Below are 22,914 nucleotides of genomic sequence, written 5' to 3'. Positions count from 1 at the left end.
AATGAACTAATGTTATTGTTTGTGGTATTTGCTTAAAGTTTATTCATTTTTAAAGAAATAAAACAGTACAGATTTCTATGTTGGCCACCTGTGTCCCAATCTCTTCAAACTCTCCACAAAGGAGGCTCTTAATATGGATTTGGTGTGTATCCAAACCATGTTATTAAACTTTTATGGCAGAGGAATCTCTATTCAATATATGCATGTGTTTTAAAAATGTATTTGAATGGTATCATACTATTCATAACACTATGCAACTTTCTTTTTACACTTAGTATTATGCTTACATATGTATAATTTTTTTTTACTCTATTTTTTATTGAGCAATATTTGGCATTATTTTATAAATATTATCCTTTACTTGAGAGATATTTTGTCAGCATGCTACACAGTTTTAGTATTTATCCTTTATAATGCCTGCATAATCTCCCATTGAGTTGATATACGATAGTTTGCTTTACTATTCCTCTATGGTTTAGGTAATTATCATATATTTTTGGCCATTATAAATAAATAAGGAAGGAAGGAAATAACTGATACAAGTTAGGCTATTTGTATCTGAAATTAAGAGAAAGCCCCATTAACCACGGCTTTAGCTATTTGCCGTTCACATAATAAACCAATGCCCCTTTGGCTGCTCAGCAATGCTTGGGATCTGGTCAGCTTCTCTGTGATCCTTGTGGCTTCTCCTCATGATCACACTATGGCTGCAGCTGCTTTCCATATCACATCAACCTCCAAACCAGATGAAACAGAGTTGGAGGAAAAGAGGCTTTGTCTTCATGGCTCTCTCTTCCCGGGGAGAACTATCTTCCCCAGCAGACGTCACCTTATTTTTTAATGTCCAGAATCATGTCATATGTCCAACCTTAGATAAAGCTCTGCAAAGAACAATAGGATTGCCATGATTAACTTGAAAAAACATCATTCTTCTCTGGGGCTGGACATTTTGGCTGGCAAAGAGGAAGAGGAAATGGTGGGTAGGTAAGCAACTAACCGTGCCTGTATCACAGGTAAGAAACATCATTATTTAACATTTTTGCTAGCAATATATTCCCAAGAGTGAGATTATTACAATTGATGGCAAATATTTTTAAGGCTTTGATATGTATTTCCCAAATGCTTTCTTAAAGGATTCTTACAATTTGAACTGTTCCCAGCAATGTTTTAGACTATGTGTCTCCTTCATTAACAAATTGTTGACAGTTTGAATCCACCAGCTGCTCCTTGGAAACCCTATGGGACAGTTCTCCTCCGTCCTATAGAATCACTATGAGTTGGAATTAACAAATTAACTCGACAACAATGGGTTTGGGTTTCTTTATGTTTTTTGGGTTTCATTAACAAAAGCATTCAGTTTCTCAAAAAGTGCTCATTTAATTAGGTGCAATATATTACTCATTATTGCTTGAATTTTCAATTTTTTTGATAAATGGAAAAGATTATTTTGTTTGTTTGTTTATCTCAAATTATACATTTATCTCTATTCTCTTGCTATCCCTTTTCCTATTTATGTCATTTCCACCAACCTGTTGGTTTTCTTTTAATTTAAATATTGTTATTTTTTTCTACACAGGTGTTTTAATTAATCTTAGCCAGTTTTGATCTTTTCTTTCATAATTTCTCCTTTTATTTTAATCCTCTTAATTGTAATATTTTTCCTTTTTTCTTGTAATTTAATTTTAATCTCTTAGAATTTGTAATGGAGTAAAGCATGATTTTCTTAATATCATTTATTAAAGAACATCTTTCTCCCATTGTTTTACTATGCTTATTCTGTGATTTATTGGGAACTTTTCTTGAGAGCTATAGTCACTTCCACTAATATCCCATATTCACAGAAATCTCAATTTATATAAATGTTTGTTTATATGTATATACAAATTTTGTAATTTATATACAAATATATATATAGCCACCATTGTAAAATTATTTATTATTGTTGATATTTTATATTTTAAGTGTAGTCTGCCCTTTATTCCTATAATATTTTATGCTGGATATAAAATTCTATTTTAAAATTAATATATCAGTTCTTTTGAGTTTCTCTGTGGTATCTAGCGCAAAGCCTCGTCACACAGATTTTGCAAACCAGAGTTACTTGGTTCTTCTAAGGTGTAAGGGGATCAGGTTGCTCAGCACTTCTTTCTTGAGTCAAACCAAAAACCAAATCCATTGCCATCGAGTCAATTCCTACTTATAGCAACCCTGTAGGACAGAGTAGAACTGCCCCATGGGGTTTCCAAGGCTGTAAATCTTTATGGAAGCAGACTGCCACATCTTTCTCTCTTGGAGTGGCTGGTGGGCTCGAACCTTAGCAGCCGAGCGCTTAAGCACTTTGCCACCTAGGGAGGGGCAAATATGACTGCGTTAGGATGGAGAACCCCACTGCCATCGAGTCAAGTTGACTCTGACTCATGGCAATCCTACAGGACAGTAGAACTGCCCCAAAGGGTTTCCAAGGAACAGCTGGTGGATTTAAAGTGCCGGACGGGACCTTTTGGTTAGCAGCTGTAGCTCTTAACCGTTGCACCACCAGGGCGCCAGTAAAGATTTAGAGCCTTGGAAATCCTATGGGGCAGTTATTACAGGGTCGCTATGAGTCGGAATCGATTACAGGCAACCGGTTTAGTTTTTCAAAACCTTTACTAGATGGATTGACACAGTTGCTGCAGTAATGGGCTCAAACATGGCAGTGATTGTGAGGGTGGTGCAGGACCGGGTAGGGTTTTGCGCTGTTACCCATAGAGTCGCTATGAGTAGGAACCACCTCATGGCACTGAACAACAACGAAACTCTACCGAAGCAGACTTTCTCCCCCTGGGCAGCTGGTGGGTTCAAACCACAGAACTTTTGGTTAGCAGCTGAGCACTTAACCACCCACTACACCACCAGGGTTCCCAGTTAGGGTGGAGAGGTATGCATTTGCAATTGTTATTCTAAATAAAGCTGATATCTAAATGCAACTATTTGTCATTTTGATTTTATAAAACGTCTTAATATTTTCTTACTATGAATTCCATCTATGAATGAATTTATTTTGGCCAAATATTTTAAAAACTTTAAAAATACAAATGGCTTTCAACAATTATCTGAATTCCTGTTAGTGCAAGACTCTCTGGGAGATGAAAAATGAATTAGATGCTGTTCTCAGGAGGCTTCAACGATAACACATTATAAATGAGAATGTCACGTCATGGAGCGTACGTCTCAGGTGTCCACAGGATCAACCCTTTTGTCAGAACTGACTGGACAATTCAGCTCTGTTTTGTCGATTTCACCATAGGACAGAAGAGAACTGCCGAGTAGGGTTTCCTAGGCTGTAAATCTTTATGGAAGCCAATCGTCAGGTCTTTTCTCCCATACAGTGCCCGGTGGGTTTGAACTGCTGACCTTTTGGTTAGCAGCTGAGCACTTAACCAATGCACCACAGGCCAATTTTAATTTTTCTTCAATAATTTTGATTGAATAGTCAGTTGATTTGTTGACATTACAAGATGTGACTCAAAATAAACATATCTTACTGTGGAGAAGTGGAACATAAGCATTGATGACCACTTAGCAAGAAAGAGTGTCCAAGAGGGAAAAAAAATAATATTTGTAAGTTTTATTTTACTTTAAATCAGTGACTATCATAATAAAAATTAAGCTAAGCTTAGGAACAACTGGGAGGTTTGCCTCAACTCTTGATCAGTTCTTAGGGCTCCCTCAGCCCTCTGGAGGATCCAGAAGGCTTGGTTGCTGGTTGTGAGCCTTGTCCAGGTATTGTCAGTGTTCTGCTGAGAATGTTCTGAAAGGAGGCCATTGTTTTGGCATCAGTACCATTCCTACCCTTTTTGCTTTCCCTCTTTTGCCACCGGAAGGACTTCTGGATGCCATTTTTTATCTAAACAATGGTCAGCACATCCCGTTCAGAAATCTGGTATCTAGGCGATCTAGACACCGCTAGGTCCTTAAAGTGCCCCTTCACTAAGGCTGAGTAACCACAGCTTAATTTTTTCTGGACTCCAGGGTAGCTGGGACTTGAGAGATAGTAAGTCCAAGTATGGGAAATTAATAGGACAGAATAAGTTTTTTTTTTTTGGTCAGAACTTAACTAAATTTAGTACAGATCCCTTGAGGAAGAAAGAAGGAAAAGACCTAATTCAACACCCAATTATTTTTAAAAAAGGATCTAAAGACATAGCAGGAAATTAGACCAGCCAGTTTGACATCAGTTAAGTCTCAGAAGCATTTAAAAAAGATCAAATGCTGGAACATTTAAAAAGCACAGCTTGATAACAGTCAATTAAGGTAGCCTCAGGATGTGGCCAGGAGATTTTGGTAATTTGTGTGTGTACAGCATGGATGGAAATTCTAAAAGGCATTGCCATAAGAGTTGAGGAAAACATAGTAAAAATCATAAAGCAGAATATGACTATTTGACAAAGCACCCCCCCTTTTCTTCTTTTTTCACTTAATAACTGAGGCATGGAATCCTGGGGATCAAGAAAGTCTGGCAAATTGAATTAATAGTTGAGTAAACTTGGATACAAGTCAAATTCAATTTCAAAACCCTTAGCAACTTTTGTGTGCAAACTCCTATTATTCAGTGGTACTTCTTAGGTTTTGGGGTAAAGGCAGAATCATCTAGGACAGTGCTTCTCAAAGTCTGATTCATGGACTGATTCTATTCTGTGAGCTATTAAGTTTCTTTGGCAAGATAAGTACAGAAATTGAGAGTAAGTGTTTAGAAACTTTTGTAGCAATTTGACCAAGCAGTTTAAGACATGAGCTTCAATTTTAAATGTCTTGATTTTTCTTTAAAATTTCATTTTCTTAGGAAATGATTTCTACTGTATTTTACAAAAGTATCAGTCCATGGCTGATTGAAATAATAATAATAATAAATGCAGTTGTTCCTTACAAATAGTTCGACAAATGCTGATCAAGAAATTTTTTTAAGAAATGACATTTGAAGTATGATGACACCCTGTGATTAGAAAATATCCACTTATTTTTCCAGGGGGGCATTTGTGGTTCAGTGGTAGAATTCTTACTTTCCACGAGGGAGACCCGGATTTGTTTCCAGGCCAATGTACCTCATGTGGAGACACCACTCATCTGTCAGTGGAGTCCTGAGATGCTGAATAATTTTCAGCAGAGCTTACAGACTAAGACTGACTAGGAAGAAAAGCTGGGTGTCTTAGTTATCTAGCGCTGCTATAACAGAAATACCGCAAGTGGATGGCTTTAACGCACAGAAATTTATTCTCTCACAGTCTAGGAGGCTAGAAGTCCAAATTCAGGATGCCAGCTCCAGAGGAAGGCTTTCTCTGTGTTGGTCTGGGGGAAGATCCTTGTCATCAATCTTCCCCTGGTCTAGGAGCTTCTCGCACAGGGACCCCAGGTCCAAAGGACACACTACTCTCCTGGCTCTTGTTTCTTGGTGGTAAGAGGTCCCCATGTCTCTCTGTTCGCCTCTCTCTTTTATACCTCAGACGAGATTGGCTCAAGACACAGCCTAACCTTGTAGATTGAGTCCTGCCTCATTAACATAACTGCTGCTAATCCCACCTCATTAACATCATAGGGGTAGGATTTACAACACACAGGAAACTCACATCAGATGACCAAATGGTGGACAATCACACAATACTGGGAATTATGGACTATCCAAGTTGACACACATTTTTGAGGGGGACACAATTCAATCCATAACAGCTGGCAATCTACTTCTGAAAATCAGCCCATGAAAACCTTCTGGATCACAATGGTCTGATCCATAACCAATCATGGGGATGGTGTGTGGTATCCTCATTCCCTAGGCTGTGAGGATATGTGACTAATAAACTACTGTTAGTCTCATCTGTCCAGTGTCAGGTGTCATGTGTTTGATCATCCCTAGATCCCTAGGGGGGAAATTCCTCTCTCACCAATGAGGTGCAGAGTAGACCAATGAAAGTTATCCCCAGCATTAAGAATAGCGTCTGGTACATAGAAGGCACTTAATTAATATCTGTTGATGAGAGAATGAATTAAGTGTCTTTGGAAAGAATATGGCCCTGTTAAACCTTGAGTTTACTAAGTGTGAACAGCATGGTGTCAAAATATGAATGACAATAGTAAAAAGTAAAGACCCAACTTCCTGTTCCTACCAAGGAGTTGATGCTGGCCAAATAGGCAGGATAATCTTTAGGTCATGGATTTTGAAGAATACAAGCACTTGGTTAATGGTAATATGAAGGACATTTTGAGTTTAACATTGAAGACAAGAAAGTTTACATTTAGGGTTTTTTAAAATTCATATGGGACATTCTACAGAGATTTTCAGTCCATTTTTGGACCAGGTCATTTATAGAGCTTGCTCAGAGATGGAAGTTGAGAAAAAATCAAGGAATTCTAGAACCATTTTTATTTTAGGGGAAAAAAACCCAACAGTCGTTTGAAGAAAATTTTAGGAAACTGTGGGAAGATGAGGTTGGCCAGGTGGGAGGTGGTGATGATCACTCACAGGTTTTGCCCAAACTAGCAGTTTTCTGGCATTTCAGCAGCACACCATTTTGGTGAGGACTTTATATGTTATTTCAGCAGCTAAATTTCTGCCAAGATCATGAAGGGAGTGCAAACTCCAGGAAATATTGTAAAAGAAGTAAAAATGTTGTCATATGCTTGGATTTCAGACCAGCTGAGGCAAAATTGTAGCATATCTAGACACAAGTCCTTCCAAGTAAAGTCATTCTTGGGCTTCCTACCAGGTCCTCGCAAAAGGTGACAGAATGTTTAACATCATTTCAAAATTTACTCCTCTGTATTGAGCTACTAATCTCCAGATTAATGTATCGATACTTTAACTAATTCTATAATGTTTAGTGTTACACAGTACTATGTGTTCAGATGATATATTACAAAAAGGCAAAAATGCAAAAGAAGAATGAAACTATAGCTTTAGAACAAATAAAACCACTCATATTTTTTATAACTTATTTTTGTGTTACATGAACATACAAGAAAATGTATAATTGATTTTCTCTGGTGAAGGAAGGGGATGTAAACAATTATTAAATAACTATGATGTGCCAGACACAATGCTAGGAGCTTCATGTATGGTTTCTGATCTAACTGACATTTATAGTGACGTAAACAGTTAACATGCTTGCTTGGCTGCTAACTAAAATGTTGGTGATTCGATTTCACCCAGAGGCTCCTCGGAAGAAAGGCCAGGCAATCTGCTTCCAATAAGTTAGCCATTGAAAACGCTATGGAACACAGTTCTACTGTGACACACAGATTGTCAGGGGTCGGAATCATCTCAAAAGCAACTGGTTTTTTAGTTGTTACCCATCAATAGCAAAATACACATACTTCCCAACCTTACATGGAACATCCATCAAGATTGGGCACATTCTAGGCCATAAAATATACCTTAACAAATATAAAAGAATAGAAATCATACAAAGTATGTTCTTAGATCACAATGGAATTAAACTAGAAATCAATAACAGAAAGATAGCTGAAAATCCCAAAATATATGGAGATTAACCAACACATTATTAACACATGGGTCAAAGAAGAAATCTCAAGAGAAAACATATTGTGAACTAAATTAAAATGAAAATGCAACCTATCAAAATTTGTGGGATGAAGTGACAGTAGTGCTTAGAGGGGAATTTATAGCATTAAATGCATATATTAGAAAAGAAAAAAGTTCTAAAATCTCTGAGGGGCCCTAGGCCGAGGATTTCCTTACCTGGTTGATTTTCTCTCTGTTTGGGGTAACATAGATTCCTCTTCAGGTAGCACAGCCACAGAAGGAGGGTCCCGTCCCACTCAGGAAGCAAAGATGGGATGAGCACCCAGGCAGTGGAGCTGACCTCATCCATGGGTCAGTAAAGCTCCTCAGACAAAGGAGGTCGTCCTCATCATTGGCAGTGCCTTGCTGCCTCAGGCAGCTGGGATGGCGAACATACACTCTAGACCAGAGTTCTGTTGGCACAGTGGTTAAGAGCTATGGCTGCTAACCAAAAGGTCGGCAGTTCAAATCTACCAGCCACTCCTTGGAAACCCTACCGGGGCATTTCTACTCTGTCCTATAGGGTTGCTACGACTTGACAGCAATGGGTTTGGTTTTTTTTTGGCGGGGGGGTTACACCAGAGTTCCAGACTCACATCACAGAGCTTTGGCACAGTTACCAAGAGTTTTTGAGGGTAGGGGGAAGGGACAACACAAGGAAGATGAACTCCCCCCCAACTTTCCCCATCACCCAACCCAGCAGAACCATCCACCCCTCCTGAGCCCTGTAGACTTTTCTACCTTACCCTCCAACTGGACCTTTTCACCATACGTTATATTTGCCTAAGTGAACATTTCTATCTTTCCCACCTGTGACCTTGATATCACTTGAGACCCCATTTGCTGCTTGGTGATCATTTGAATCTCACATAATCTTGGAAAGTCCAGTGTTGTTCCTGCAGTTTTTTGCTAATTCCCTGGGGTTTACACTCAGGCTGTACTTTGCCCTCACCTACAGCTTCCCCAAGTACTTAAGTACATAATGTGTTTTTACCTGTATCAAACCAGAAATATAACTCGGTAGCTCCCCCCTCCCATTTCCATAAAGAGTCCATGTTCACCAGACAGCATTAGGGAACTGAGTAGCCTGTACAAATGCACAGAAAGTGAGACAAAGAGGGAGACAAGGGCATGGCACACCCATGACAAACAACTTAAAATATTTTAATAATTCTTTTCTTCCCCAAAATACCTTTTAGGCTGTTCTGTCCCTAAGGGTTCTCAAATCTACCCCCTACACCCATGCAGTGTCTCTCCCTGCAGCTCCCTTTTTTCTCCCCACAACATCTTTATTTCTTCTTTGATTATACAGAGCAATTGTGCTGGATCACAACCTGCACAGTCAAACTCATCCTGATTTGAGGAGTGGACTTCTCTTTAGAGCAATATCATCTGCAACAACCACAGTTGAAATTATATTTAGCAGTACCTTTTGTTTTGAAGGACACCTATAGTTACTTCTTCCATGAAAGGTTTTATGATTTTCCCCATCTACTTCCTAGATTTTCACCAAAATCCTATTGGCTCCTCTACATTTTTTTGAATAATAACGTCTTTTTTTTTTTTTTTTTTCAAATGGAGATAATGGTATATATGTTGTTTTCTCTCCCCATGTCAGTCAGTCATTTAACAGTTATAACCCTCTGTTGCTGTTCGCTGCCATTAAGTCGCCCCAGCTCATAGCGACCCCATGCACAATGGAAGGAAACGCTGCCCAGTTCTACACCGTCCCCATGATCACTTGTGGACTGGACTGTTTTGTTCCATAGGGTTTTCATTGCCTGACTTTTGGAAGTAGATTTCCAGGCTTGTCTTCCTAGTCCATCTTAGTCTGGAAGCTCTGCTGACCTCTGTTCAGCATCGTAGCAACTCGCAAGCCTCCACTGACAGGTGGGTGGTGGCCTAGCATGCAGTGCAGTGGCCAGGAATAGAACTCAGGTCTCCCGCACGGAAGAGAAGAATTCTACCGCTGACCCACCACTGTCTCACTTCCAGCTTCATTGTTTAGATTATGAAGTGCTGATATTAATCCCTGTGTCAGTTCTTACTTTGCTTGCCTACGTTCTCCTGCTACTTCTGATGAATCAGCCTTGGTGCAGGATACCCAATCCTTTCCCATCCATGTGATGAGGGTTTACCAGCAATGACAGCTGCTTTCTTTACTTGTCTTCTCCTGCATCCACAGCTTCTCCATTGTCTCCACCCCAAAGGAGGTACATTTCAAGCCCACCCGCCCCCATCTACCTTCCCTTGACTGCAGGAGGTCTCTGTTCAGAAAATCCCTCCCCACATCCTTATGTTTTTTGTATTATCCTTTATAACAAGCCTGGTCCCAACCGCCCCTAAGATCCCTGAGACTCGCAAATGTAAAAACCCCCTTGAAAATCTGAACAAGATAGCTCCAAAAAAAAAAATTTCTAGAGGAGAAAGGGCTGTAAAACTGGCACATTGAATATGTTCTTCCAAAATAACCATGTCATAAGAAAGAAAAGCTGGGAATCTCTTCCAGATTAAAGGGGGCTAAAGACACATGATAGCAAAATACAATAGATGATTCTAGACTGGATCCTGTAATGGAAGTTTAAAAAAAGCCATAAAGGACATTACTAGATAAACTGACAAAAACAGAATACGGATGGGAGATTAGTTAAAAGTTTTACTGTCGTGTTACATTTACTGAAGGGGATAACTGTGCAGTATATAAGAGAATATACTTTTTCTTAAGAAACTTATAATGGAATATTCAAGGATAAAGGGCATGATGTATGAAAGGTATTCTCAAGTATTCAGGAATATATGTATATACCAAATCTGTTGCCATCGAGTCAATTGCGACTCATGTGTGTCATAGTAGAACTGTGTTCCATAGGGTTTTCAAAGACTGTGATCTTTCAGAAGTAGATCACCAGGCCTTTCTTCAGAGGTACCACTGGGCATGTTCCAACTGCTAACCTTTTGGTTAGTAGCTCAGTGCTTAACCATTTGGACCACCCAGAGACTCCGTGTGTGTGTGTGAGAATGTGGGTGGAAATGTTAATAGATGAGTCTAGATAAAGAGTATATGATTGTTTACTATCCATGCAACTTTGCTGTAAGCTTAAGTATTTCCAAGTAAACATATTTCAAAAATGGACCATCAACCATATCGCCCTGAATTTTACCTAATCTTCGAGATTTCTGGCTTTGGTTCCTGCAGCTGCCACTACCTCCCAGACCCCAGAAGCGTGCAATGCTAACTTTAAAACAGTGGTGTCAGGTTCTGTCCCGGGCAAGGAAAACAAAAAAACAGACACAAACTGGTATCGTCTTAGCAGAGTTGAAGCGTGCCAAAGTTTCAACAGGTTTTTACAAAATGCTGGAAAAGAGCACCAATTTTTTTTTAAAAGTTATATACAATATACAAAATATACAAAAAACAAAATTCAAAGGATCATGTTTACAGCATGTGAGCTTTAATTTCTTATGTGATGCCACCAGGTCGTTTGTCTTCTGGAATTTCATGGTATGAGTTGGTTTGCAGGCACGTTGTCTGATGGCTTCCTCTGCTAAGTCAATTACCTCTCCTCCACTGGATTTGTAGCTTCTAAAAATTTGTTGACATCTTTTATTGCATCCTCTTCCATTCTTATTATCCTTTAAGGTTTATTCTTTACTTTTTTTTTTTTAAAACAGCTTTATTAATATATAGTTCACATACCATACAATTCACCTACTTAAATTATACAATTCAGTGATATCTGGTATATTCACAGAATGTACAACCGTTACCTCAGACAAGTTTCCAACGTTTTCATCACCTCAAAAAGAAACTGTACCCATTAGCTATCACTCCCAACCTCGCATTGCCCCCCATTTCTAAGCAACCACAAATCTACTTTCTGTCTCTTTAGATTTCTCTATTCTGGACATTTCATGAAAATGAAATCATATAACATGTAGTCTTTTGTGAATGGCTTCTTTAACTTAGAATAATGTTTTTCAGGTTCATCTGTATTGTAGCATGTAATATGCACTTCATTCCTTTTTATTGCTGAATAATATGCTGTTGTACAGATATGCCCTCTTTTGTTCATCCCTTGGTCAGTCAATGGGCATTTGGGTTATTTTCACCTTTTGGCTATTGTGAATAATCGTTCTATAAACACTTGCGTATAAGTTTTTGTATGAACATAGACTTTCATTTTTCTTGGGTATATATCTGAAAGTGGAATTGCTAGATCACATGGTAACTCTGTGTTTAACCTATTGAGGAGGAATTGGCCAGACAGTTTTCCAAAGCAGCTATCCCATTTTACATTCCTACCAGCAGAGTATGAGGGATCCAATTTCTCTACTTCCTTGCCAACGCTTGTTTTTATCTGACTTTTTGATTCTATCCTGTTCGTGTTGTTAAGTGTCTTTAAGTTGATTTTCGATTCATAGCTACCCTGTATCACAAAGTAGAACTGCCCCAGAGGGTTTTTTAAGCTGTAATTTTTATGGGAGCAGATCACTACGTCTGTCTCTTGCAGAGCTGCTGGGTGGGTTTTAATGGCCAACGTTTCAGTTAGTAGCCGAAGCACTTAACTGCTGCACCACCAGGGCTGCTTTGTAACCATCCTAGTAGGTGTGAAGCACTATCTCACTGTGGTTTTGATTTGCATTTTCCTGATGGCTAATGATGCCCAGCATCTTTTCCTGTAATCGTTTACTTTTAATGGGATTTTGGGAAGGAGAGGAGAGAAACAAGTGTGTTTGATCTACTGTGTTTAACTGGAAACCCACAACTCATTTTAAATCTGTCACAGGAAAAAAGAATCTGTTTTATCCTAAATATTTGAGAACATTTATATAGCCATCTAAGTTTTTATCAACTGTACAGTTTTTTACTCCTACGAGTTTTGCATGTTATAGTTACTGTATGACTCAGGGGCTGCAACATTGTGCACTGAAATTGCTTTGTAAGATGACTTCTTGTGTTGGGGAGGGGCAAGGAATTCACTCAAATGACCCCTCAGGGTTGAGTAAAAGCAAAGCAGAACTGACAGCCAAAGATTATAAAGCCCAGTGGTTTTAGTCACCAGTGCTATGTACCTCTGTTGTGGAAAAGTGTGTTCCTCGTGATAAATATGAAAGGAATGGATTGCTCTCCAGGGCTTGGGGACGTGACCTAGGGCACATAGCATAGCTTCTAAGAGACGGATGGCAAGAGGTTTAAATGGACTTATGCACTATGATTAAAGAAAAAAATGGGGTGCATCATATGTGCAGGTTTGATGAGGGGTACATAGGGAATTACATTGTTCTATCTTTTTTTGAACATTTCTTTAATAAAACTTTAGAAAATAAAAGGTTTTGAGTGCCGTATAGGACAGGGAGAGGGGAATAAGAATACCTAGGGCAAGGCTGGATAAGTCCATTGACTACAGTTTAGCCATTTCCATAAAGAAATTTCAGGAAGTTTAATTCTTTTTAGGGTAGGGGTACTATGAGAAATCAGTGTAACAGGAAGGAGGAAAGGAGGGATGGGATACATTGTTTTTTGAAGATTTTTTGATGAGAAGGTTCCCATCTGGTGGCTTCTATTTCTTCTGTGAACTATGGATCTAGCACATCCACTGAGCATGTGGAGCTAACCTGAGTCTGAGGAAAGTGAAACAGTGATCTAAACTCCACAAGAACAGGGAGATGTGTTGTTACCTGATGAGTCCCACATACTTAGAACAGTGTCAAGCACACATTAAGTACTTGAAAATTATTTGTGGGATGAAAGAATGATTTCCAGGTAGGGCTGGAGCTGACCATGAATTTACTGTAGCACCAATATACTTGATTGTGTGATTTTTATCCAATAGTGATTGGTTATGTGTCAGAGGGAATATTTGGAAAAGGCAGAGAGATGAGATTTGCCAGACAGGAAGGATTAAAGCAGAATGGATGGGGCTGACTTGGAGTGGAGCTTTTTGAATGTTGGTTACATGGTGGACCATGAAGTGTACCCTGGAGATGGAGGAAATGATAAGAAATTGGCAAATACATGAGAAGAAAGTAGAATTAATGACCTGGTGTTCCTAAATTAAAATGGGCAAATTGAGGACATAAGCTGGAAGGATAGAGAGATGAGGTCAAAAGGAGGAATGTTAGACTGCATTTTTCCAGATAGCAGAGGTGTTCCTGATGATAAGTTCTAAGTGTGGCCACCACTGAACTGGAATGGGGGGAAAGGAGTCTAAGATGTAGACCTTGGGAGTCCAGGTATTGGCTAATTGATTCACATGGATGTTGGTGTCTCCCCCACTGATTCCCCCACCTCCTGGTCTAGGCCCCATTCTACGTTTTGTCCCTCCCAGGGCTTCCACAGAATCTGCATTCTTCCTGCAACCCTAAGCCTCAGATACTGAACTGTCAAAGGCATGACTCTGGACAAGAAGACAGAAGTGTGGCAGTGAGAGACGCTGTAGTGGACATCTGTTTTGTTTTTGTTTTTGACACCAGCATTCACTTACCTTCTGGAAATATTTCCTCTGTTGCTGTCTGAGGAAATCACTCCAAGTGGAGTTTCTTTTCCTCCACCCCCCATTTTAACAGTGGGTGTGTGCACAGTCATGGTGAAAAAGAGCATTCCATGGGAATGAGCCCCCAAACACTTGTAACCCTGATGAATGATCTAGGATCTCCTGTAGTGCATGAGCTTCAGGTGTCCTGGAGGAGATCTATCACAGCTTCACCAAGCCCATGAAGATCACAAGGTGGCACGTCCATCCTGACGGGTGAACTGTGTGCACACTAAGGACAAAATCTTGCACGTTGTCATCTAGCATGGCTGGAAGGAAGGCACCAAGATCACCTTCCCTAAAAAGGGTGATACCATGCCTGACTACATCCCTACAGTACTGTTTTCATTCTCAAAGACTGTCCTGTGTACATTTCTGCCATTTATGCAAAGATCCCGTAAGTATGTTCTGCAGTGCCCTGATCATCCTCAAGGAAGTGGTGCCTGGATCAGATTGGGGATGGGGAGAGCAGGACAGGGTCATGATATAGGGATAATGGAGCTTAAACTTTTGTTCCTTCAAAGAGGTCATTCTTTCTGCTCTTCATTTTTTTCTTCCTTTCCCATTCTGACTCAATCTTTTCCTTATTTTCTGTGATTTATTTTCCCCTGGGGGCTGAATGGCTGCCTAGTCAACATTCTTACCATTGACAGGTGGTTGATCCCTTTGCTTTGCAAAAATGCTACCAATCCAGGCAGGCTGAAGAGATACCCTGGGAAAGGAACCATTTCCCAGGGTACATTTCTGGTGGGAAAACCTCTTTGTCAAGTTTAAGTATGCTTCTCTGAACATTAACATGTCCCACATGACAGGTTCTTAAGCAGCATCTACTTTGTTCCTAGGACCTACCACAACTTGTCCAGCATCTGCTGCAGCAGCACGCCTGAGCACCCCCACTCCAGGCCCACCCACCCATGTAATCCTATCATCACAGACCATTTTTTCAAAAAATGATTAAGCCACTATTTTCTGAAAAATATATCTGCCCCTAATCTGTTTTCCTTACTGCTCTAAAGTACAGGCTGCTATACTTTTTCATTAAGGTGAAGACAAGAAGTGGGAAACAGAGCTCATCTCAAGCTTCATCAGGGAGGGAGAGGGATTTTGGGGGCAGGTGATTTCTATTCCTCACCAAGAACCCCTGGGGACTGGTCACCTTTTGAAGCCAAAAGAGGCAATAATTAGGAGCTGAACTAACTCCTTCCTTTCCCTAAGTACAAACCTCGGGATACTTAAAACCCAGGCCCCAGATACAATACACACAGAAACCATCACTCTCAGGAGAAACATTTATTGGAGAAGACCAATTTTGTCAACAAGGAATGAATTATTTTGTGGAGGGAGAATTTTCCTCCTGGCAAGTGCTAGGGAAGGATTTTCTCTCCGAAGGGAAGAGACAGAGCTCTGAACACAGTGCTTTGAGCAGCAGGGAGGGGGACCTGAGGTACCTGGCGGGCTGGACTCATGCTGGTAGGGCCTGGATGAGATGCAGAGCCCCTGGGGGGCATGAGGGGGCTGCCTCTGAGAACATACCTGGCCCTTGAATCCTTCCATTTTCTGAGAGTGTCTGTCTCTGTTCCTGATCAGTCTACTACTTATAGGACAACTCTGGCCGGCAGAGAGAGCTTCTTGGCTGCAGGCCTTGGTACATGCTTTATGGTAAGGAATGCTGAAGTTAAAAGTAAGCCCCTGGACAGGCCCTGCCTGGGACCTCGCTTTTGCTTTGTGCTGAGTTTCCCCAAACTTCATATGGGTGCAAAGGGGCTCTTGGAGGCAGGTGGTATCTCTTCCATGCCTACACTTCCTGTCTGTCATGAGTGTCTGACCTTCAGTTGTCCCAGTAAAAACAGCTCTACTTCTGCCTGGGCCTCCTCTCTGTATAGAGGCTGGCATGGAGCTGCCTTTTTCCACAGAACTTTCCTGCCCTTTGCATTTCATCCTAGGATGAAGCCATTGCAAAAGGTGCTTTATTTTTTTTCCAAAATTACTTTCAGGAGGAGACTGTTCCTTCTCTGACAGGGACTGGGAGGACCTGCTCCCAAAGGTCTCCTCGGATTTCTTGTCATGAACCGGATAGGTCTTCCTTCTGGTTTGAGATGTCCCCAACCCTGCGTCTCCTCCCCCCCACTCTTCTGCTTTGGGTCCCTGAGGGTTCACTCTCTTTGTAGCTGGTCGGAAATTCTTATCCTGGAACTTCCCTAAGACGTGCTTAGGGACCCAAGGCTCCTGTTGCTGCTCCATGCTGATCCCTCTGTCCTCCAGGTGGACATTCAGCACCTGGGGAGCTGCCATGTACCCACTGGGGACACTCTTGTCATGCGTGGGAGAGTCATTCCACAGTGAGTCAGTGGGAGCCAAGCTATCTGAGGCATGAGATGTGTCATTTGGGGAGCCTTGGGCCTGGCTATGCTGCCTGGCCTCCAACGTAAATTTTAATTCATTAATCAGCTGGCTTTTAAGGTATGATGGATCAGGCTCTTGGAGAACTGATGGTCTTGGCAAGTGGGGACTTTTAGTCATCAGGTTAGTTTCTACCTTACTTGAAGTCACACTTTTCCTTTGGGAGGTTAGCAGCTCTCTGGTTATTATGGTGTTATTAGATTGTGACTGAAGAGCATGGAGCTCTTTGGCCTTGAATGTCTCCCTGGACATGCTGGCCGTGGAAAAATGTTTTAAATTCCTGTCTACCATCCCTTTGTCTTGAAGCATTCCTGTTGTATCCCTGGAAATACTCTGGTCCCTTGGCGTACGTCCAGTCCCAGTATGACTTGTGGGCTGCTCTGGGCTGCGTTTATTGGGTATTACAGTCTTGCTCTGACTTGTCTTATCTATGTTTCTATGTTTGAGAGACGCAAAAGTCTTTCTGCCATCCTTAATTATCTGAAAGTCCTCTGTAAGCTCATGATTGGTATCAGGGAGTGATTGTCTCAGGGTCCCCTGGCCTTCCTTGTCCACAAGTGAGGTGGCAGGTAGAGGACAATCCATGATAGGGACTGAATTTGTTATCTTTTCTCCCCAAAACGTTTGAGGACTTTCTCTAAGGGGCTTGGAAACCTCTGTTTTGGGGTTCATCTCAGATATAAGGGTGGTTGATGAGGGCAAGTTGGAATAGGGAAAGGGAAAAGATGGGCTCTCTCTCATTTGAAAGATTTGTATGGATTCTACAACTTTGCAGGGAAGACCCCATATCATCCTCATATAAAAGCATTTAATATGGCCTTCCAACCTCTGTTTTGTGCTCGAATTAATAAAAGGAAGCTCCTGAGAAGTATCCAGGCAGTAGTTCCCACCCATCGATGGTGCCAAATTTCTGTGTTTCTTTTGGGCATGGGATTTGTCGGGAAGAGACAATGTCTTTTCAACAGTACGCCATGAACTGTCTACAACCTCAGGGATACTACCCTCCTTGATTTGTCCAAGCTTATCATTCAAATGGGTTTTCAAGGCATCTTCCAGTAATTTCTGATCTAGGTTTACCCCAGAAGCCCTTGAATTATTCCCTGACAGACTCACCTTGTGTCTTTCTGGATCTTTTGCAGAGTCAGACCCCAGAACACTAACTGAAGAGATTTTTGAGTCTTTTGACAGATGATCTTTTGGGATATTCTCTGGGCTATGTCCCTGATCCTTCATCATATCCTTTTCTAAGCAACCCTTCCTCATATCCTTTACTAAGTGAAGCATTTCTAGGCTCCTCTCGTAGAAGCTTTTGCGTTGGCTCAATCCCTCACCATTTAGATCCATGCTGCTCTGACTCTTAAAGTCATGGAGCCATGAGAGTCCATAAGTGCTCTTTGATTCAGGTGTCTCTGGAGATTCATCTGGAGGCTGCATCAGTGCCAGAGACTCACGGATCCTGCGGGGCAGGCCCCACCGGTGTTGGATGAGCCTCTTTCGAAGGTGGTGTTCAAGAAGTTTTCTTACCTCAATGCTGAGAGGAAAATTTCCAGGAATGATAGCTTCTGGAGCATGGGCCTGGTAGGGCCGGTAGTGCTGAGGAAAGTTAGGAGCTGGAGGACAAAAGGCTTCCTGAGATTTTTGGACAACAGAAGGTACACCCACCAAGCCTTCCAGTTGTTTCTGCAGCACATGCCACTCCAGGCAGTGAATTTCTTCTTGGGTAACAGACTGTTCCTCCTTCTGGGGTCTACTGAAAGACACTCCACAGGTCCTAATCTGTGGAGGGGAAGGTGGTAGGTTTTGGAGCTGGGATTGAAGGTGAGCCTGGAGCGAGACCTGAGTGAAACGTAGGTACTGGGACTGGAGCGAGGTTTGAGGCAAAGTTTGAGGCTGAATCTCAGGCAAGGAGAGAGGTAAAGGAAGTCTATTAAAAGAGACAAAGTCTGAGGAATAGCCAGCTGAGGCCAAGATAGACACCAGGGACTCGCTGTGCAGAGAGGGTAGACCCCAGAAGAGCTGGATGTGTTGCTGATGTATATGGTCTCCAAAGGTCTTAGAATATGGGAACTCCTGATGAATGAGAAGTTTCTTTGGTTTGCCTTCCATATCCTGGAAGGGTACAGAGGCTGCTGAGTCATGTTTTTCAGAAATTGACCTGAACAATTTTCCCAAAGAATTTAGTTGGTAGTCTGGCCCAAGTTGGTCTGGAAAAGTTTCCTTTTTCATTTCTTTTTCCTTCAACATCAGGAAATCTCCTCTCTTTTTTACCTGTCTCTCCAGGAGATCCAGGACATCAGGGTTGAGAAAAGAGAGGTTAGCAGCCTCTACAGAGTTGGTTGCAAGGTTTCCCCTCAAAGAGACCTCTGAAGAATAGACGGCAAGGGCCTCTTGGTTGAAATCACACTGTGACAAGCAGGAGGGGAACCATTCCTTGGCATGAGCTGGCCAAGAGAATTCTGAAATAGACATGCTAGAATGGTTTGTGCCTGTGACTGTTGACACAGAAGGGGCCAACCTACCAGGGTTCTCTAGAGATGAGCTCTCAGTGACAGACTTCAGTGAGGTTGGTGTCAACTTAGATTCAGTCACAGTTAAAGTACAGTCTGGTGGTGGTGAGGCAGACAGAGTTGGTGGTGTGCAGTGAAAAGTAAATGAATCAGTGAGATTCACTGAGTGGGATGGTGAGGGATTCATATCTTGAGACAGGGTGGGGTCAAGTGAGAAAATGGTATTCAGAGACAAAGAGGGTTCTGGTTGTAGAACATGATCCTCTCTCTGAGTGTGATATAGTAGGAATGGGGAGGAGGCACGTGATTGGGGTGGAAAATGGTCCACTGGGAATATGGAATCCAAGGAAGAAACAGGCTCTGGTGGCAGAGAGTCCCCCAGAGGTGAGGGTGAAAGAGTATCAACTAAGGGGGTCGTCCGGTCAGGGGAGAGGATGGAAGAGACAGGTACATGGGGTTCAGGCAGAGAGGCTGGTACTGGGTCTTCTGGAGGCTGTGCTGAGGGGGCCAGAGTGAAAGATGACTCAGTCACAGGTGCTGTGGATGCCACCGGGGACACACAGGGAGTGGCATCTTCCACGGGCTCTGGAAACAGCAGCCGACTGACCTCAGCAGTTGTTCTGTTACACACCTTACAGGAGGGATCTGGACATAACATTTGACGAAAGCGGATGGTATCGTGATGCTGGCCCAGGGGGCTGCAGAGATAGGAGGTACAAAGCTGCAGCCAGGACCAGTACAAGAATAGGAGGGCCTGCTGGCCTGGCAGGGGTGGGGACGCCTGAAGCCTTCATATCCCCCGCATCCATGACTTCACAATGTATGCACCCTACATCCCTCTCTCTCCTCAAGGCCTTCATCCACATTCCCGTTGCTATGGCTACCCCTCCTGTGACATAACAAGCTGCACTGGGGCCCTGGAATTACATACCAAACACCACTAGCTGTCCAGTTGATTCTGACTCATGGTGACCCCATGTGTGTCAGAGTAGAACTGTGTTCCATAGGGTTTTCAATGTATGATTTTTTGGAAGTAGATTGCCAGGGCTGTTTTTCAAGGTTGCCTTGGTTAGCAACAAGCCTGTTAACTGTTTCCACCACCCAGGGACTCCTAGACTTACATAGACCATGCTAAAAGAGGGACTAGGAAGGTAGCGGAAAGATGATTTACCTTTTCAGAACAGATAGCAGCTTTCTTGCCTCCTCTGCTTCTCTCTTATAAGCTCTCCAACCTAGGAAACCAGGAGAGAGGGTCATATTTAGCTGAAGGTAGAAGCATAGGCATCATATAAGGAGTCCCCTTATAGAAAATCCTTGGGATATTAGACTCTGAAAACTCCAAGGGTTAGTAGACAGTTCAAATCATTAATTAAAATATTAACAAGGCACCCATGTGTATGTTGCCTTATCATTTACCAAGTACTTTTAGATATATTATTCTGTGTGATGCTCAAAACCAACCTGTGAGGGACAGAGACCAGTGGTGGTCTTAAAGAGGAATGTGAGCATTCAGGAAGCTAAACTACTTGTCCAAAGTCGGGAAACAGAAACGTGACTCCAAACTAACCAGTAGTCCTCCCTTGACACCTCACACACCCAACTATTTAGGCTACATTCATTGCCCACATCCATTACTGATTCACGTCCGTGGATAGAGACAGCAGGGAATCTCAGGTTCTAGCTGCCTTCCCATGAGCTTCTCCTGTGAGGGCTCTGTTTCTGTGAAAGACTATCAAGCAACTGACAGCCTCAGATATCATGGACCTGAGACCTCATGGAAGGAAGAGGAAAAGTCATCTTTGAAAGCCCGGGAGGAATAGGTAGAACCTTACCTTGAAATGTTCCACCTTTCTTCCTCCTCTTGGCTCTGCCATGATGCTGAGGGGAAAAAAATAAATAAATAAATGATGTTCTGGCACTCAATTCTCTCTCTTCTCTAGGAAGCTGGGGACATTCATTATTCATGAGTAATATAACCATTCTAATTAATAAAGAGTCAGCAAAAATGAGGGAATGCTTCTATGAGATGGATTGACACAATAGCTGCAAGAGTGGGCTCAAATATACCAACAATTGAGGATGGCGCAGAACCGGGCATTGTTTCATTCCATTATACATAAGGCCGCTGTGCATCAGAGCCAACTCAACAGCAACTAACAACAACATTTTAATTAACAGAACTTCGTGTTCCTTCCTTTTATTCATTTTTAAAGGTGGTAAAATATTCATGTCTATGAGAACCACACTTGATATTCCCAGTCAGTAGCCCTCGCTCTTCTCAAGGACCGACAGTCACATCTATGCTCCAGAACATAGGGCCCGTATCGCAGTTCAGAGCTCAGGCTCCAGCCCTCTGCTCAGAGGTTCTCAGAGTCTCAGCACTGTTCTACTGATCGACCCAGCACCAAGAAGTCTTGGTCAAGTCACCTGTTATGGGAATGTGACTGGTGATTAAGTGTTGGGACTCTTTTCTCCTGCAGGGATTCCAAACTCTCTAAATAATCCAATCCAGAACCATAGAATCACTGTGTTTGGGATTTTATCCAGAAATCCTCCACCGTACCCAGATGGTCTGTGAGCTTCAGATGGAAACCTTAGTCTTCTGAACCCCTATCCCTGCCTGGCCTCTTCCCCTAGAATGGTGATGATCTATCCTCTCTTCAGACTTTCCATCATAGGTGTCTGTCTGTGCCAAGTATTTGACTCAGGAAAGTGGGAATAAAAATGGAAACCAACAACAGAGAATCTTTGTTGGGAGTTCAGCTCAGGGTTCCTTACCTTTTTGATGCCTTTTTTGTTCCACCAGGTTGGTAAATACGGATTCCATACTAGGTAACACAGGAACAGAAGCAGTAACCCCAACCCACACAGGAAGGTGAAGGTGGGGTCACTCTCCAAGAAAGCTGAGCCGAAGCTCAGCATAGGCTCAGGATGGCTATTCAGAAATGAGAGAATGGTCTCCATTATTCCGAATCGCACTGCTGCCTCAGGCAACTGAGCTCTGAGGGGGCTGTGCTCTGGACTATATAGTCCCAGGTTGCATCACAAAGTTTTGAAGTCACAAAGGGTTTATGATGGCCGGGGAGGGGGCACCATGAAGAGGCTGAGCACACAGCCCCTCCCCCACCGTCCTGCCCAGTGTACCCTATCATCCTATTATCAAACTCTACCCTTTCATCATACCATATATTCACCTTAGTGGATTTTTTTCTGTTTATTCCATCTGTAATCCAGCTATGACCTGAGTTCCCTTTACAGTTCAGAGACTTTGACTTGAACCCCACCAATTCCACTGCCTTGAAAGTCTGAAGTACTGCCTGGAATTCTTGCTTGTACCCAGACATTTATCCTCTCAGGATCACATATGGACTCCAATCATTTCCTATAGAGTGTTTTTGCCTTCCACCAACTCAGATGCAGAACTTAAAATTCTTTTACACTTACTTAGTTTTGTGAATGTTGACTAGTAAGTTTTTTTTTTTTTTTTTAATTTTTCATTTCAGTCAGCCTTTGCCATCTTCAATCAGAGGGGCTAACTCAAATAATTAAAATTAACGATTAATTATTCAACATTCACAAAACTAAATAAGTATACAGTAAATGTGAATAATTAAGCCCACAAGTCATTTGGCAGGTAAGTGTGTAGCATTTATTTTTTCTGAAGTTTGTGAAGCTTAAATTGCACCTGGACTTGTGGAACACCTGCTACACACACACACATCCTTTGACAAAACAATCTGTTATTTTCAAATCCAAGAATTAAATATTTCTTCCTTTTATTTCAATTTTTCATTTATTGTTTGGATCTTACTTCGTCCTCTGACCAAAATACAGACAGCTCCTGTTCCCTTCCTCACTTTCCTAACAGGTGTGTGGCTCCATTGTCTCCCAAAGCCAGGAGTAGATTACTGTATGCTAAACT

The 22,914-nt window shown here is 41.9% G+C and overlaps 1 protein-coding gene across 1 annotated transcript in view; it reads right to left on the bottom strand.

Moving 5' to 3' along the window:
* LOC101352391 (putative spermatogenesis-associated protein 31D4) overlaps positions 1-21,956 on the bottom strand; it is a 147,288-nt gene extending 125,332 nt beyond the window's left edge. Inside the window, 5 exon segments of the mRNA XM_023737766.1 lie at positions 15,619-19,697; positions 19,700-19,713; positions 20,164-20,224; positions 20,825-20,859; positions 21,811-21,956. Coding sequence (XP_023593534.1) covers positions 15,619-19,697; positions 19,700-19,713; positions 20,164-20,224; positions 20,825-20,859; positions 21,811-21,956 — 4,335 coding nt within the window.
* Between the last annotated feature and the right edge of the window lie 958 nt (positions 21,957-22,914).

The sequence above is a fragment of the Trichechus manatus genome, unplaced genomic scaffold (assembly GCF_000243295.1).
Source record: "Trichechus manatus latirostris isolate Lorelei unplaced genomic scaffold, TriManLat1.0 scaffold00107, whole genome shotgun sequence".
NCBI classification, from domain to species: domain Eukaryota; kingdom Metazoa; phylum Chordata; class Mammalia; order Sirenia; family Trichechidae; genus Trichechus; species Trichechus manatus.
Note: the sequence above shows the minus strand (reverse complement) of the source record. Positions and strands in the feature narration are given on the sequence as shown.